At 33.1% G+C, this 17,619-nt stretch overlaps 1 protein-coding gene and 1 long non-coding RNA gene across 2 annotated transcripts; one reads left to right on the top strand and one right to left on the bottom strand.

Moving 5' to 3' along the window:
* Positions 1–12,794: 12,794 nt before the first annotated feature.
* LOC120120350 (probable pectinesterase/pectinesterase inhibitor 61) lies at positions 12,795–16,409 on the bottom strand. The gene is made up of 3 exons (XM_039140011.1): positions 15,421–16,409; positions 14,903–15,039; positions 12,795–13,192 (listed from the first exon to the last, which is right to left on the bottom strand). Exons 1-3 carry the CDS (start codon positions 16,371–16,373, stop codon positions 12,795–12,797), a joined length of 1,488 nt encoding a protein of 495 aa, XP_038995942.1. The 5' UTR covers positions 16,374–16,409.
* LOC120120351 lies at positions 13,270–16,623 on the top strand. The gene is made up of 3 exons (XR_005515900.1): positions 13,270–13,283; positions 13,636–13,648; positions 16,499–16,623. It is a non-coding gene; the product is annotated as an uncharacterized LOC120120351 (long non-coding RNA).
* Positions 16,624–17,619: the final 996 nt, after the last annotated feature.

Below are 17,619 nucleotides of genomic sequence, written 5' to 3'. Positions count from 1 at the left end.
AGCATATAAACTGTTTAAGATGTGTTTTGCCTCAGTGTGCTCAAACACTAGAAGATGTCGGGTTTGAAATATGGTCAAGAGTACATCAACTTGGAGCAAGATATGGTTTCATGACGTCTAATAGTGCAGAATCAATCAACGCTCTAAGTCGTCATTCCCGAAAATTACCCATTACTATGTTAATGGAGTTTTTTCGAGCCTCTATTCAACAGTGGTACTACAAGAAAAGAAACCATGCAGGTATTATTTCTTTAAATTCGTAACTTATCATATATTTGACTAAGTATTATTTATTTAAATTTACAGGAACATTGGAACATCGTGTTACACTATGGACTGAAAAAAAGATAACGAAATGTGTTGTGAAGTCAACGTCATGGAGAGTTGAACCATGTTCAAACACTTTGTTTGAAGTACTGGATAATAACTTAAATGGGCTTGTCGATCTAAATGCAAAGACGTGTAGTTGTATGAAATGGAAAACATCTGGTTATCCGTGTTGCCATGTTATAAAAGTTGCTCTTCATCTAAACCAAGATGATTCAAGCGCATACGCCTTTGATTGCTACACTACAGAAGTATATCGACAGACTTATGTCGAGATTGTCTACCCTATTCCACATCCTTCTGAGTGGGACATACCAGATGACTTACAAACAGTTTTGCCACCAGCCATGGACAGAAGGCTACCTGGCCGACCAAAAAGTCACGATCGTATACCGTCTAAGGGTGAAGAGAAGAAGAGATCGACATGTGTCGGTGCAAGAAAAGTGGTCATACAAGGTTGACATGTGGATCACCAGTGCCATCACAATCATCTTTTCCTCTACCAAAATATGGATCCTCATCAAAATCCCAATCACAACCGGCTTCACCTTTTGGGACTGTTAACTTAGGTGATTTTTAAATGCAAACGTTGTATTATGTGTATATTATGTGTGAACTTTTAACATTTTCAGTTAGGCATGCATTAGTAACTTGAGTTTGAACATTGCTATGATATGTTCAGTTGTTATCACTTATTAGACATTCATTTGACTATCGCAACGCGGAAATCGCAATGCGAATATGACTATCGCAACACGGAAATGACTATCGCAACGCGGAATTGACTATCGCAACGCGGAAATGACTATCGCAACGAGAGAATCGCAATACGAAATGAAAATCGCAACGAGAGAATCGCAACGAGAGAATCGCAATGCGAAAATGAAAATCGCAACGCGAATTCTCTCGCTGTGATTTTCATTTCGCATTGCGATTCTCTCGTTGCGATAGTCATTTCCACGTTGCGATAGTCTGTTTTGCATTCAAAATAATGCAGATTGAAATCAACAAATCAACTATTACATTTCAATCAATTAAACAAGCACAAATAATAATTATGTACACATCAATTAAACAAATCAACATTTACAAATCATCTTTTACAAATCAATTAAACAATCAAAAAATAATAATAAGAATTATTTCCTCATCAATTATTGAATCAACTTTTGCACCCATACATCCATTTCACGCAGCTCACTTCAGGATTAACCTGCAGAAACCAAACATTGAATCAACAACACTTTCTACACATCTAAAACCTACAGACAGCAAATTATTGAATTCTAGCTACTTAACCAAACATTTTCAAACCAAAAAGAGTATATATGTTTAACAACACTTGCATTTGACTTACAAATTGTTTATGGACACTTTCATAACGCGGATACAGGTAGGCAGCGTCTCGCATATATCGTTCTAGCCATAAAATGCCGAAACCACAAGCCTACTGCACCTCTATCTCTATCGGTGGGAGGTAGAAACTGTGTACTTCCTGTCGTCAAACGCTCTAAGCACATGCATACGAGAGGACCACAATCCCCTCTGGCTTCCTTCGTTTGTTGTGGTGCGGTCTCGTCTCTGATAACTGTAACATTGAACTTCTTTGGCTTCTTGTTTTCAGAATTAGTCCAATAATTAATTGCATCCAAGAATTTAGCCAAATGAGAGCTCCATCCCTTAATAATATCTCTCAAATCAGACAATGATATGTAATTTATCATGCTGTCATATACTATTGTCTTTAGGGATGGGAGGTGAAGCTCGACGAGAAGCCAATGAGTACGTTCCAAAACAGGGATAAACACCTGCATCGAAATGTAATAATTCAAATTGCGCACTTATTTATGAACACCTTTAAAATATTTAAACAAAATAAATACTAACCTTATCAACCTCCCACCATGCAGGATAAAGTTTAGCTTGTCCATTAGCCAACACATATGATTCCTGTCGTTGATTCTTCAAGTGAACTACGTGAAAAGACGTCGGCATAATTGTATATCGTGTTTTTTTTATATTTTTCTTCAATTTCCTTACAATTATAAGACGTGTCACCCATGCATCAATATGTTGTTTTACAAAAAAAGACATATATTAGTGAATTACATAAATTTTTAAAAAATTTAATCAAACTGAAATATAAGACTTACCCCCCCATCGAAATAGCCGTTGTCTTCAACCCCTAATAATACACCCCACCAAGACCGTTCAATCAACAAATGCATATCATCGTTGAGTTTGTATATGTCAGCGTAACACCCTTGGCTCCGCTCATGTAGATAAAAATCAACTGTGGTCTTAGCCCAAAGGGTATTATCCAGAATTGTTTCCGGTAGTTGTTTCTTCTCCACTTCATCTGCCGAAATGGTACTGGCCGGTAACTTATACGAAAGCCAACATTCATCCATCATGTTCGGCACGTGAGGGGGCTTCTCAATAATTCGATATATTACGCCGTATGAATCGGGCTCTAGAATGTTGGGAGAGACCTCTTCAACGATGACAGTGGCCTCTTGAACGGTGGGAGGGGACTCTTGAGGGATGATAGGGGCCTCTTAAATGATAGGGGAAGCCTCTTGAACGATGACAGGTGAGTCGGGCTTTTTCTTACGGATTCTTCGCACTATTGGGGTGAACGGAGACGTAATGGCACGTGTACGCCATCTGATGCGTGAACTCTGTCTTGCAAGAAAAACCCGACGTAGAGCATCTACCTTAGCGGGCCACTAAAAATAAATTAATACATAAATCAGTAAATAAACATACATGATATTAAACAGTGAAAACAAAGACAAATATATTTGAATCAAACTTGCACGGTATTCACCCAAGTCATTATTATATCATTGTTCACAAAATGCATCAGATAACATTCCAGAAGTAAGCACTTATATAAACATTTAAAAGGATAACATATAGGTTTAGTGCAGGTTCAATGACAACATAAAGAGTAGTAGTTTATTCTTGAAACTTAAATTTTTAACACTGTGAAGTTAGTATTTGTCTTTTGGTTGAAGTAATGCAATTCATTAAAGTTTCAATTTGCAGAAGAAGAATAGAATCTGAAACTTAAAATCGCAACACGAAAATGACTATCGCAATGCGAAAATGACTATCGCAATGCGAAAATGACTATCGCAACGCGAAAATGACTATCGCAATGCGAAAATGACTATCGCAATACGAATTTGACTATCGCAACGAGAGAATCGCAATGCGATTTTCATTTCGCATTGCGATTCTTTCGTTGCGATAGTCAAATTCGCATTGCGATAGTCATTTTCTCATTGCGATAGTAAACTATTCTTCTTCTGCAAATTGAAACTTGAATGGATTGCATTACTTCAACCAAAAGACAACCAAAAACAAATACTAACTTCACAGGGTTAAAGAATAAACAGTTAAACAGTATTGGCAGCAACCGAATGAATTTACTAAGCAATCTAAGTGAAATTACGAGTAAATTTATCATCAAGTTAAATATGAAAAATATTAAACTTACATCGTTGCGTAGAGTATGAACCTCATTCTGCAACGATGCTACAATATCACGTAGAGCTACTACCTCACCACGTAAAGTAGACACCTCAACACGCCATGCACCATTGTCATCGCGTAAAGTACTGACCTCCTCACGCAAGGAATTGACCTCATTACGTAACTCCCCTAACTCATCCCGTGGAGGTGGAGAACAGGAAGATAAACGTCGTGGCATCTTTTCCGGTCACCTATCATGAGGTGATGGTGGAGAAGAGGCTCGATGATGTGACAAAATAGGTGATGACTTTCATTGTGGAGTTGTATATTCGGATCGTTCAGGTGATGGCTCTGGGTGAGGTGATGGCTCTCGAAGTGGTGGCTGCTCATCATCCGTGCTATCAAAAAAACGCTTACTAGCTTGCCACCAATCAGTGGAAAGCTCAGCTTCCGTGGGTGTCAGCCTCTGTAATGGAGTGTTGGCCTCCTAACAATATAAAAGCTCAAACAAAGTTAAACGTGTACTAGTAATAACTTGTTTATAAACATATGGTAGTATTTGTGTTAACTTACATTATTTATTATAGTATATGGTAGTAAATCTTCCCATTGCTGCAAGGACCGTTTCCTCTTCTAGGAAATAGCCCTAGGAATATCATTAGAAGTTTTTAATGCATATGTCTGCATGGCGGGAAAGGCCTCAAATATCCAAATCTACAAACAATATAATAACAAACATTAGTAATTGTTAAAGAATTAATTATAATTTTGGAAACATTATATAAAAATTATTACCTTAAAGGCCCAAATAAAGCCTGAAAAAGTGTATTTGGAACCATCGCCACGCAAACTTTTCTGATCATCAAAGGCAGACGACAACTTATTCCATGTAGCTCTCCATAGATACGAACCCCACGGAAATAGGTTCCATGCATTTAGGTCTTCTACCAATTTAATTAGATCATTAGGAATAGGTTGTCGGGTCTCTCTGCCTAAAAAGCTGGCTTGCAAAAGTATTAGAAGGCATACTCGGACAACATCAACGTCATCAATCCGAGTAAAACCATCTTTCTTATTCAATAATCTCGTCAAGTCTTTCACGTGTAAATTCGACTTCTCCGTTGACAGCTCAGGAAAAACTCGGGAAAACCATGATAGGCGGGTAATATGTCTAGTGTACCGATCTACATCATCGTGTCCGAAGCGTAGACCAGTGATTAAGCAAAACTCCTTCCGCCCAAAACACGTATACGCCGGTGGAAAATCAAACCATATCTCTTCATCACGACGTTGTATAGTCTCTGGTAGATCGCTAGTCATGGTTTGAAGAAACAGATGGGTCAACATAGCATCTCCACCCGGATGTTGTACTTTCAGCCATGGCCCGAAGCAAGTATCCTCAAATATTTTTCTTTGTGCAGGTGAAACCTTCGACGTAATTGTTTTGGCCAGGCTTACTTTATTTCTTAAGGTCAATTGAGCCGAATAAAAGTTCTGCAAAAACAATAAACATACCAATTTAGATATACCAAAAACTACACTGTGAAGATATAACAAGAACAATAAACATAAAGAGTAGTAGTTTATTCTTCAAACTTAAATTTGCAACACTGTGAATTTAGTATTTGTTTTTGCTTTTTGGTTGAAGTAATGCAATTCATTCAAGTTTCAATTTGCAGAAGAAGAATAGTTTCTGAAACTTTAAATCGCAACACGAAAATGAAAATCACAACAAGAAAATGACTATCGTAACGCGAATTTGACTATCGCAACGCAAGAATCGCAACGCGAAATGAAAATCGCAACGACAGAATCGCATTGCGATAGTCATTCTCGATTTCAAATACTAAAATTGAAAGAAACTTGAATGGATTGCATTACTTCAACAAAAAAAACCAAAAACAAATACTAACTTCACAGGGTTAAAGACTAAACAGTTTAGCAGTATTGGCAGCAATCGAAATGAATATAATAAGCAATCTAAGTGAAATGATTAATATATTATTGAAAACACCAGTAAACTTATCATCAATTTCAATATGAAAAACCTAATAATGCTGTAAAAATTTTAAAATAAAAATAATTAAAAAAACTAACCCTCAGTGATTGATTTGGTTGATTTTCCATTTCTGACCGTGAATGATTTCGCCGGAGATGGAGACTGATATCGTCGGAGATGGGGACTGATTTCGTCGGAGATGGAGACGGATGTCGCCTTAGAGAGTGAGAGATAGAGATGAGACTGAGTTGTGATTTAGGGTTTTAGGTTATGAGTTGCGATTACGGGATATACTGTGGACGGTTCAGTGTTCCGATATATTAATATATTCGTGTTTGGAATTTAAAAAAAATACGCGTTGGATACGAATGGCGCTATGTAAATCGCATTGCGATAGTCAGATTCGCGTTCGCACGCAAATTGGAAAAATCGCAATGTGATAGTCAGAATCGCGTTACGAATATGGAAACTGATTTGCGATACCGGAGATCGCGTTGCGAATTATCGATCGCATTGCGATTTAGTTGGTCATTTTGGCAAATCCAAAAAAAGTTGGTTAAAATCGTATATTATAAGACATTTTTAGTCCCTGAAATTATTTTCTCATTTTTTATTTAGAAGAACCATAGGATTCAAAATTAAGACGAGCATATGGGAAGAATTATGATACTCCAATTCCCTTTTCAATAAACATTTTTTAATGAAATTATACCCTTCTTTAAGGATTGTAATTACGGGCAATGACCTTAAGAATTTTATAATGTTTTCGGGTTTTTGTCGGCACCACCAACTTCCAATAATACAATGCAATCTGCAATTTATGTTCGTTTGTTTTATTGAAAATATTTTTTAAAATATATTTTATGTTATTAGGAATATGTTGGGTAAATTATTTTTTACTAATTGATAATATTTTAAGAAATTATTTATTATAAATATAAAATATAATAAATAATATTATTTATTATATAAACTTAATATTATTATTTTAAAAATATTAGATAATTTATTTAATAATATTTATGTCAATATTATTATTAAATATTATTTCTAATTTTATAATAAAATATTAAATCTAATATATTCTATTAAAATAAAAATATGATAAATTATATTGGATATCTATAACACTAAAAATATTATATTATATTTTAAAATTATTAATAAATATATTTTAATAAATTTTTATAATATTATTAGACTATTATATTAATATTAAATACATAAATAAAAGTATTCACTATTAATAATTCAATAATAATATTTTTGAGAAATTAATAAATAATATAATTTTTATTAATAATTTATTATATATTATTAAAATAAGAATATAATAGTAAATATTATTATAATATAATTGAGTATTATTGTAATAATATTATTATATTATATTTTTAAAAATATTAATAAATATTTTAAATATGTTAAGAATTAATATTTTTATTAAAATGATACTAAAATATCATATTAATATTAAATTTATAAAATAATATTACTTTGAGTATTTATGCTTTGAAGTTGAAAGTTTGAAAAATGACTTACGGAAAATTAAACGGTAAGTTATTTTCCAGAAAATACAAAAGAAATTCTGTTGACCATGAAAATGTTTTATATTGACCAATATGTTTTCTTCCAACCAAACACTGAAAAGTGAGGAAAACGTTTTACGTGAAACAAATAGACCCTTAATTTATTTTCTTCATTTAAACTCCAATATTAAATCTTATTATTATTATTTTTATTTAATTCAAATGGCAGCAACAAATGCTAAAGCAGACTAACTCAAAAGTGCCGATGAATTTGTAAATTCTGCCTGAAGCAAAGCACTGATCGCATCAGGGGAAGCGTGGAAAGAAAGGAATCCGACCGGAAGAGCCCAAGCAAGTTTAGACATACCATCCACAACCTTGTTACACTCTCGAGAGATGTAAACAACATCCAAATTCCAACAACGTCTAGTAAGGTCTATTATGTGTACCATCAAAGATGAGTCCCCTCTTGGTTTCTTTCCTAACTAGTCGCGGAAAGAGTTCCAACTTCCTTGTAGATATCCTAGAACTCTGCATCAAAAGGAATCCGACCGGAAGAGCCAAGCAAGTTTAGACATACCATCCACAACCTTGTTACACTCTCGAGAGATGTAAACAACATCCAAATTCCAACAACGTCTAGTAAGGTCTATTATGTGTACCATCAAAGATGAGTCCCCTCTTGGTTTCTTTCCTAACTAGTCGCGGAAAGAGTTCCAACTTCCTTGTAGATATCCTAGAACTCTGCATCAAGAATCGAGCAAATACCAATGGATTTGGAGAAACCAGTAACCCGTTGACATGAAGAGTCCCTGATACCACCACCACATGCACTCATACTCGAATTAAATATCTTCGCCCCATTAGTATTAAGTTTAAACCATCCCAGCTGAGGAGGGTCCAAAGGGTTGCTCAGTTGGAATTACTCACTATAGGAGCAATAGAAAGACGAGCATGGGTGGCTCCATGTTGCATGTGTATGCTTCGATGCAAGATATCTTCGTCTGTAACAAATTCAGGATCAAAAACAGTTTTATTACGTCCAAGTCACAGGTTCCAGAGTATTAAACCGAAGAGAAGATCCATTCCACCACATCGATCGGGAAATAGCTTGGGTTACGCAAATTACGGTCAATCCTGTTGGGACCGTCGGCGCAACCCATGACGCAGCGGAAACAAAACTTGACGATTTCACTAGCGATCCAAGTACGAAAAACTGAAATCGGGAGGAAGGAATGCGAATACTTACAGCGGGTTCCTTGAAAAATAGCAAGGACAACAATGAATATTGTGGTGTAGATCGGTTCGAATCATAAGCTTACACGAAATCACGTCTCGGCCTCTATTCAGTTCACCCGATTGAGAGCAATAATTTTCTTCCCCAAAACCGTTTTGAGAGAAAAACGGCTGAAGGTTTTATGTGTGTTCTAAAACGGCTGCTAGACCTAACACACCCTTTTATAGCTAAGTTACCCTAATCATATTATGGTTTTATTATTTCAAATTAATTAAATCTATATTTAATTAATTGAAATTAAATATTCGGGATTATTAAAACATAAATTTAATTAACTCTAGATATATATTTTAGTAACGTACAACAAATTGTATATCTTTGCTTATTTCAATCCTACGATGTGACTGTAGTTTCTTGTAACGTTAGCAGTAATTATTAGCAATTCTAATATTACATACAATGAGTGACATGAAAATATGATTCAACATATCATCTTGGTGATTAACTCTTTTATGTATTACATCCTTATGTAATTTATATCTAGAATAGACACAAGTCTTGGAATAATCACACTTGTATAGCCCATCTATTATTTCTTGATATCTAGAGTAGACTTTAATTAATGAATAGTTTATGATATCTCATATCAACTTATTCGAGCATGACCATGCGTTTCTAGTCTTACTCAATCAAGTGACATGTGATATATTTCCTATTATGTAGGAATGACAAATCTTATCTTAATCATACACACCCACTACATATATTGAGATATATTTAATAACAGTTTTTATAGAGCAACCAGTTACGGAGCTTGTTTAGCTGCATCGAAACATACAACAATATATGTTGGGATAATATTGATCTCAAGTTTGAGGATCATACATATAATCATCACTATGAGCAATGTTATGACTGTCACATAATAATCCAAGACATATATTCACGGTGGGTCAATCCAATACATTGTTCTCTAACAATATAATCATGTATCAATTCTGACATCTCTATGTCAATGACAACTCGTTGTAATCAATCAATAACATGTTAGTCTTAAGCGTATTATTATTGTCCATGCCCATAATAATACTTGACTAGAAATCTTTTAATAATAAAAATATGTCATTATATGGACTTTATTATCTTCGAGTTTATGTTAAACACATATATATAACTGAAAATAATAAACAATGCATTTATTCAATAAAATCGGTAAATAAAAGTATTATTACAATCATTATATGATTGACCTTTGGGCATACTCTAACAAATCCAAATCACCAAAGGAAAAATTCCGCTACACGATTTGGTTTTATAATAGTATTCCAAATCGATTTAGCCGTAAAACAATGCCGGAGTATATGCAAAGATGATCCAATCGCGGCACCACATATCACACAACCCGCTTTGGAAGACATATGCCGCCTGACATGCTCCTCATTCGATAGGAGACTACCCCGACAAATAAGCTAAACAATTTTTTAACTCCGGGGAAACCCTTGTAGCGCGAAATTAAATTCCAAAGAGAAGAATTATCATTCATAACCACATTAACTCTTCAGTTGTGCGCTCTTAGTGGAGAAAGTCTATACTATCTCCATCTAGGAGTTAATATGTTTTAAGTACTCATAATGATCAGCAAATCATCTATGGAAGGAAATTTGCATTGTTGGGAAATGTTAAAAGTCTACAACTTTAAGAGAAATATATAAGTATAATTTAACAGTATTATATATAAATATATATCATGTTATACAAAATAAAACTCTTTTAGTTTTACACAGATTTAGGATCGTTGGATGAGTGAAAATTGATGACTGAGATTAAAAATATTAAATGAAAAGATATTCGGTAAAAAAAGAAATAAAGAGTCAATCTCAATCATATATTTTCACTTATTCAACGGTCCTAAATGTGTGTAAAACTAAAAAATTATACATTGAGTAAGTGGATATATATATATATACACACACATATAATATTCTAGAATAATATAGAATAATATAAAAATAGTATTTGTCTAGAAATATTCATAAAATAATTTATATATTTATAATATTTAATATTATGTCTAGAATTATCTATACAAGAATCTAATATTTGTAAGGTTAAATGACTAAAATATTGACATGCGTCAACAATCCAATGACAACTAAAATCTATAAATAGGGGTGAGATTTATCATTTTAAATAGAGCGAAAAGGAAAGAAAAGAGTGTCAAAAGTGTGAGTTGAAAAAGAGAGCTTAGAGGTAGAAAATAGAAAAATAATGAGATTAGTGTCTAACATTGTAATTGTATTGTGTATTAATAAAAAAGTTCTTTTATTATAAGTTTCCCGGTTAAGTCTTGATTTGTTTTAAGTTCTTAGTTCATTTGTGTTAATTTTAATATATGACCGACTCTGTCGTCTGAATAATATATGGTTGGCTCTACCAATTGAATGATATATGTTCAATCTTGTTACCTAATTATTATTGTGCAATAAGAACTTATAGAATAAAAGGCTAACAAACGACAAAGAATTGGCGTAGTATTGGTGGTACATTCTAGGTCCTCTATAGATAGTGAATTGGGTTCGTCGAAGTTTCCAACACAAGCGTTTACATCTACTACACTATATTATCGTGTTTAATTCCCTGGATTTTGTATAAACATATGAGTTGTATATTTATTTTCCACTTCTCCAGCTACAAGTTGATATTTTCTTAGTTATTTTTTTGGAAAGTCATTCTTCTAGTTCGCCTATCGAGAGTAATGGTCAATTCTACCGTCAAAGTGAGCATGAAATAACTAAAAAGTTCTTTGGCATGAAAAGTCAGCAACATGAATTATGTATCAAGTTAAAACTCATCATCGCCCTCAAGCTTCTCATCTAAGTTTGACAAAAGATATATTGAATTCTACACTTGGAAAATTAGATGAGTAGATTTGTTTGAAAGTCTATTTTTTTATTTATCTTTCTATATCGTGTATGACAAAATTTAATTTATAATTCATAGTTTTTAATATTTTGGATTTTTTTGCATGAGAAAATTATACCTTTATCATTCTGTTAGATTGGATAGTTCATGTATTAAGATCAATTCAAGAGGAAGAGGAAGAGGAATATGAAATGTAGTTTATGCCTTATATTCGGTTGATTTGTGTTTTTTAATGGTGATGAGTGCATGTGGTGCATTATAGTTGATTTTGAATTTTTTTGTGAATAGGTCCGTCTGTTTATTAATAGATTATAATTTAGTCTTAATTGAGGGTTTTACCAAACCTGTTCATGCTTACGTATAGTCGATGTTTGGCTTTATGTTTCCTTATTTATATCTAGGCTTTTCTCGGAGTACCTAGGAATGCAAACTATGTTGGCTATTGTTTATAGAACTTTTGAAGGTGTTAAAGCTTGGGAAACATTCAACATGGATGGCTGCATTTACAAAACTTATGGTCTGCAAGGGATTGCAGCTTCTATTGGGAGATCTCTAGACGGCCGATTTCTTGTAATTTAACCGGAAACTTTAAGGTATATATCTCTTATATTTGTTTTTCATTAAACTCTTGTTTATTGTTGACATCTTAATTTTTTTTTTCATTTGCCTCCTCCTGTAGACCTTATGCTGGTGGTGTATAGAAAACGAACTCTTAACATTTTATTGATTAATCAGGTTGTTCTGTTGTTGCCTCATAGTTCGATATCAAGGAAGAGGTAGGTGTGAGATCCTCGAAGACCTTGACAATGTCAGAGGTTTGGGGTGAATGTTCAATCAAGTCGAGTCAAAAAATTTTGAGTTATTCGAGTTGACAAGTATTATTTTATAATTCAATGTTACTTGAAATTTTTTCGTTCGAGTCGAGTTTAATAAATACATTTGTTTTCTCAATGTTGGAAAAAAAACGAAATACGGTAACTCCCTATATGTTTTCTCAATATTTGAACTCTAAACCTATAATTGAAAAAAATGACAATGCATGTTTTAGTTATTATCATATTCATACTTAAAATTTACACTACTATTGACATAAAAAAATACGAAATACAGTAACTCCCTATAACCTTCCATAACATGTTGGAGTTAAAATCAAGCCTTATTAGTTATTTCAATATCATGGGAAAAAATGGAACCATAAAATTATATTTCATACTATTAGAAGAAGCATTCGGCTTTAAACTTGTAGGCCAGCCATGAAAGCAACCCCGGTTGATGGTAACCATGAAGATCCATAAATAAATTATGTCGGGAAGCTAGCTTTGGAGGCGGCGAGATCCGGTGTGGGTAGGATCCGTGATTTGTGGATCGATATGCCGGTATTTTGGTTTGGATCTTTTCGGTTTTGGGCAGTAACGGTGTTTTTCTGTGATGTCATGGGTTTTCGAGCGTAAATGTTACAGTCTTGGATTACCACCGCGGCATTACCAAAAATGAAATCCACCGTACCGTAAATGTTGCATTCACGGTAAAATTGACGGTTCGAGTGAACGTATAAAGTGTCTTGGTAGCCGATGATGTTACACATGTATACGACACCATGATCGGCCCCGATCCGAAGAGCCACCGCTTGATGCTTGGCTGGTCCAGCGTAGTTCTCGAATGTCATGTCCCTTGCAATAAAACCAGATCCAGTTGCGGCTGAATGGAAACAAAGCAATGAATTATACAGCTTTCACTGAAAATGAAGCTAACATTATAGAACTTGATAAGGAGATAAACTAGAAGAATTGTGACTTTTATCATTCCAATATAATAGACGGTCTGTTCTACCAATATCGTATAAAATATCGAATTTCTTGTCACATGTCATTAATGTCACTCTTAATTTTTATCATATGATTTTAAATGTAATTGGATAACAAAGACATCTTTTCAGGAAAGAAACAGAAGGGAATCAGGACATTCCTGTTATTCCAATAAGAGCTTCTGCCTCAATCCTAATTCAGATATAAAAATACTATACAAATACGACATAACTAATAAATATAAAATAGTATAATACATCTAAGTATGATTAATTCTATGTACCAAAAAAAGTAATGTATGATTTTTTTTAATTTGGAATTGTATGGACAAGGAAGTAGATAAGATAAGGTGATCTGGCTGCTGTAATCTGGGGACTGTCTGTCTAATAGCATACCACATGCGATTTCTACATCATGCGCCATGGACTTGTTTAATTGTTTTAGGACCAATAGTTTTCATTTGTTTTCCCCACGAAAATTTAAAAGTTAATTGCATCACATGCACTCAAAATATGACTTTTATTTCAAATTGGTCCCTAAACTTTTAAATATTTCAATTTTATTCTTAAACTATTACTAGTATTCTAAATTAGTCCTCAAACTTTTGAGTATTTCAATTTCATCCCCAAACTATAACCATTCCAAATTGGTCCCCAAACGTTTTGAATATTCCAATTTTATCCCAAACTATAAATATATACTAATCACATCTCTTGTTAACAAAATCATTAGACCAAGCTATATTATTATATGTTTAAAAAAAACTAAATTTAGGTTAAACTATGGTAGAAATTGATTACATATTTGGATGAGTTTGGGGATGAAATTGGAAGATTCAAAAGTTTGGGGACCAATTTAAAATAAGAGTTATAGTTTGGAGACATATGATGCAATTAACCCAAAAATTAATTTGTTTTAATTTTACTAAAATTCTATATTTATGGATAAAATAAATTATGATTTATAGTTTTTATGTAAATATTTTAGTATAGTTTTTGACATTTAACTCATTGATCGATTAATTCAAAGCATATATTATAAAGGTCCATTATAAGACACTTTCAATTTAGTTTGTTCTATTCACAACATCAGAATTGTAACTCTTAATATTACTTAAAAAATCGAACATCTCCTCTCGTTAAACCAATTTATAATCAGTAGTTTTTATTTTAATAATATATAACAATTTATATACTAATGATTAATTAAATAATATTTTTATTTTTAATAATGTGATATCTTCGAAATGATAATATATATCAATCAATGCTTATAATATTAATCCAATATTGCCCAGACGTTGTTGGTTAGCTAGTGTTTATACCACCACAATCCCAACAAGGTTCAAAGGCTGGTGAAGCAAAGGATATTAGGCTTGTGAAAATAATATTAATCCAATAAAAAAAGTCTAATAATATTTTAATTTTAAACTTTAAAAATTATTTATTATTAATTTACGTTAAAATTGATGTTAATTTAATGAATTTGCTTCTTTTTATATAATTTGATTTAATTTAATACAAAATTAAAATAAAAAATAAGATCTATTTAAAAAAATTATTAGCTAAAAATGTTATTTAGACCATGGGTAAGCATAACTTACCGAAGGCAGCAGTATGAAATGTGGTAAGATCATCGGAAACACTCTTTCCACCGGCAATGACTGTTTTACCCTTTCCGTCACCTATAAACATCAAGTTTGTTTTCTTCCTCCCCACCTTCAAATTATCCTCTTCGTACCTGTAATATACAGTACAAATTTTCTTTTATGTACTAAATTCTTCATCCTCATACCTTTGTAATTTGTCTCCAATGTTAAAACAATAATTTATTGAATTTGTGATAATTTATCATTAGTACAAAATTTAAAGTATATATTATATATCAGAAGTCTATTAATATTGATGAAGATTATATTCAATATAAATTTTATTTGATTAAAAATATTTTAAAAGTCCAATAAAAAAGCGGAACACCCACCGAACAAAAGAGAAAATATTAACCAATAAATTAATTATAAAATAGTAGTAACGAAAAGTTAACGAATTTTATGGAAAAGGTGAGCCAAAAAGGAAAAAGTTACAGTAAATTATGATATTTAATTAAAACCGAAAATTTTACCTTCCTGCCCTCACATAGATGATGATACGCCGACTACTATGCTCCGGCGCCTTTTTGATCGCCTCGGTAATTGTTTTAACGGTGCCGTTTCCATCTTTCGATACGATTATATCGGCCTGGATCGCCGACACCGGAGTTCTTAGTAACTCTCTTTCTTTTCTCCCCAGCCATTTCGGGAAATTCTCCTCGTCGATACTTGCTCCCGATAAATCGTCGTCCGACGATAGCAACCTCCTGCTCTGAATCGGCGCTCCGGCGAAATCGTCTCCACCGCTGGCAGCGAAGATCGAAAGGCAGTTACTCACAAGCTCCGATAAGTCCTTCAGTTTGTCGGTCACTTGATCCTTCACCGTCCCGCTCACTCCCTCGAACCCCTCAGTACACGTGTCTTGGTTCGTCAAAGCGGCGCTGAGCCACGTCATCACGTCATGAGTGGACCCGCCTTCTTGAGAAGGAATGACGGAGGAGAGGGAACGGGAGAGGGAGTCGACCGAATCTTCCAGAAGCTCGAGGCAGTCGTCGTACGCCGACCGTACACGTGGATCCATCTGGACGTAGGAGATCGAGGTGGTCGTGTAAAGAGCCTTGCTGAAGTGCTGCAACGTCATATTGAAGGAAATGTGAACCAGGTCTTGCTCATTAGCAGTGAGCGAGCCAGGGAACTCGAGCAGTGAGTTGACGCAGAGGTTAGGGAACCGAGTTTTGCTACAGGTTTTAGAAATAGCCTGGGTGGGCTTACGGCGAACTTGCGTGCCAATTGAGTCAGCGCCGCCGTCACGGAGTCCAATTACGAGGCCAGCACAAACAGCCGAAACAATGATCATTGTCACCGCAATAACAGAAAGAATAACAATCTTTCTCCTGTTACTCTTAGCTTTGTGTTCTTCGTGATTTTGTTGCTGAATATCTCCAGAGCCTCCAGGTTGTGATGGTTGCAGCCTATCATACGCCATTTCCGATCTTTTTTCTCTGGTAATGGCTGCAAAATCAGTAACTTAGAAAATGCAGATAGAGAATATATCGAAGAAAGGGAAGGTGATTAAAGGCTATTAATATCACTACAACACTATAATAAGAGTTAATGAGAGTGTTTGGATTATATAACAGAAAAAAACTGGTGGAAGTGATTGAGTAATAGAGAAGGTTGGTGCTAAGTCTATTTCGCAAGCACGAGCTGTCCACTACTTTCAGCTCTTCTGCCCATGGGAGAGGATGGACTATAAATTAAACACCTCATAATTTAAATATATATAAATACTTGTAACTGTATTTCTTCATAATTTAAATTTATTTTTCTACAAATATATCGTGTCTTGTTATTATATTTAATACTTATTACTTTTATGTATTTCCACTAGTTAATAAGCTTTATTAAAAAAGATAATTAGATAGTGAAATAAAAATTTTATTTTATAAATAAATTTATTTAAATGTCATTTAATATTTTAAACCTTCAGTCGTATTTTTTAATTTTAAATCTTGAATCATAAATTTTAAATTATAAAACCTATAATTCTAAATCCTGAATGAAACACACAATATCACTAAATTTTAATTTTAGTGAAACATACATTTTAAATTATAAAACCTATAATTCTAAATCCTGAATGAAACACATAATATCACTGAAATTATATTTGTGAAATATTTTTTAGAGAAAGAAGTATAAAGAGAGAAAGATTAAAGTATATATTTAACTTTTATAAATTTAAATATCTTAAAATTTAATTTTTTAAATAGCTGCTAATAAATAAGGGTAAATTATGTCGCTGTGTATTTAATTTACTTCCTCATATAAAAGAAGCAATTAACTTTGTTTTATTTTTTATGATAATCTTTTTTTAATAATTTCTACTTAGAAAAAAAGGAGAATGAGATTTTTATTCTTACTGAACATTGAACTCATAATTTAGAAGATAAAAGAGATGTCAATTGCAAATCTTTAACCATTTACTTTAAAGATGATCGACTTTTTCGATAATTTTGTAAATAAAAAAGTGATTGAGAAAATATATTAGAAAAGATTTATGGGATTCGCTTAAGGAAACATATAGTAAATGATTTAACAGAAGAAAGTTGAGAAGACTTTTTTCAAGCTTTTAAGCAGTTAAAGTAAATAACTTAGTTAACAAGTTTGTTCCACAATATGTCAGTTACTTATGCCACATCATTCAACTAAAGAGACGTTTTTAAATATAA

The sequence above is a fragment of the Hibiscus syriacus genome, unplaced genomic scaffold (assembly GCF_006381635.1).
Source record: "Hibiscus syriacus cultivar Baekdansim isolate YM2019G1 unplaced genomic scaffold, ASM638163v2 tig00110338_pilon, whole genome shotgun sequence".
NCBI classification, from domain to species: Eukaryota; Viridiplantae; Streptophyta; class Magnoliopsida; order Malvales; family Malvaceae; genus Hibiscus; species Hibiscus syriacus.
This window is presented reverse-complemented; position numbering and strand designations above follow the sequence as displayed.

Excerpts from the sequence above, each read along its gene's own strand:
- LOC120120350 (XM_039140011.1), bottom strand. The coding sequence starts at position 16,373 with ATGGCGTATGATAGGCTGCAACCATCACAACCTGGAGGCTCTGGAGAT. Across the intron at positions 15,040-15,420 it reads ATCTATGTGAGGGCAGGAAG|GTACGAAGAGGATAATTTGA; the intron begins GTAAAATTTTCG and ends TGTATATTACAG. Across the intron at positions 13,193-14,902 it reads ATTTCATACTGCTGCCTTCG|CCGCAACTGGATCTGGTTTT; the intron begins GTAAGTTATGCT and ends GTTTCCATTCAG.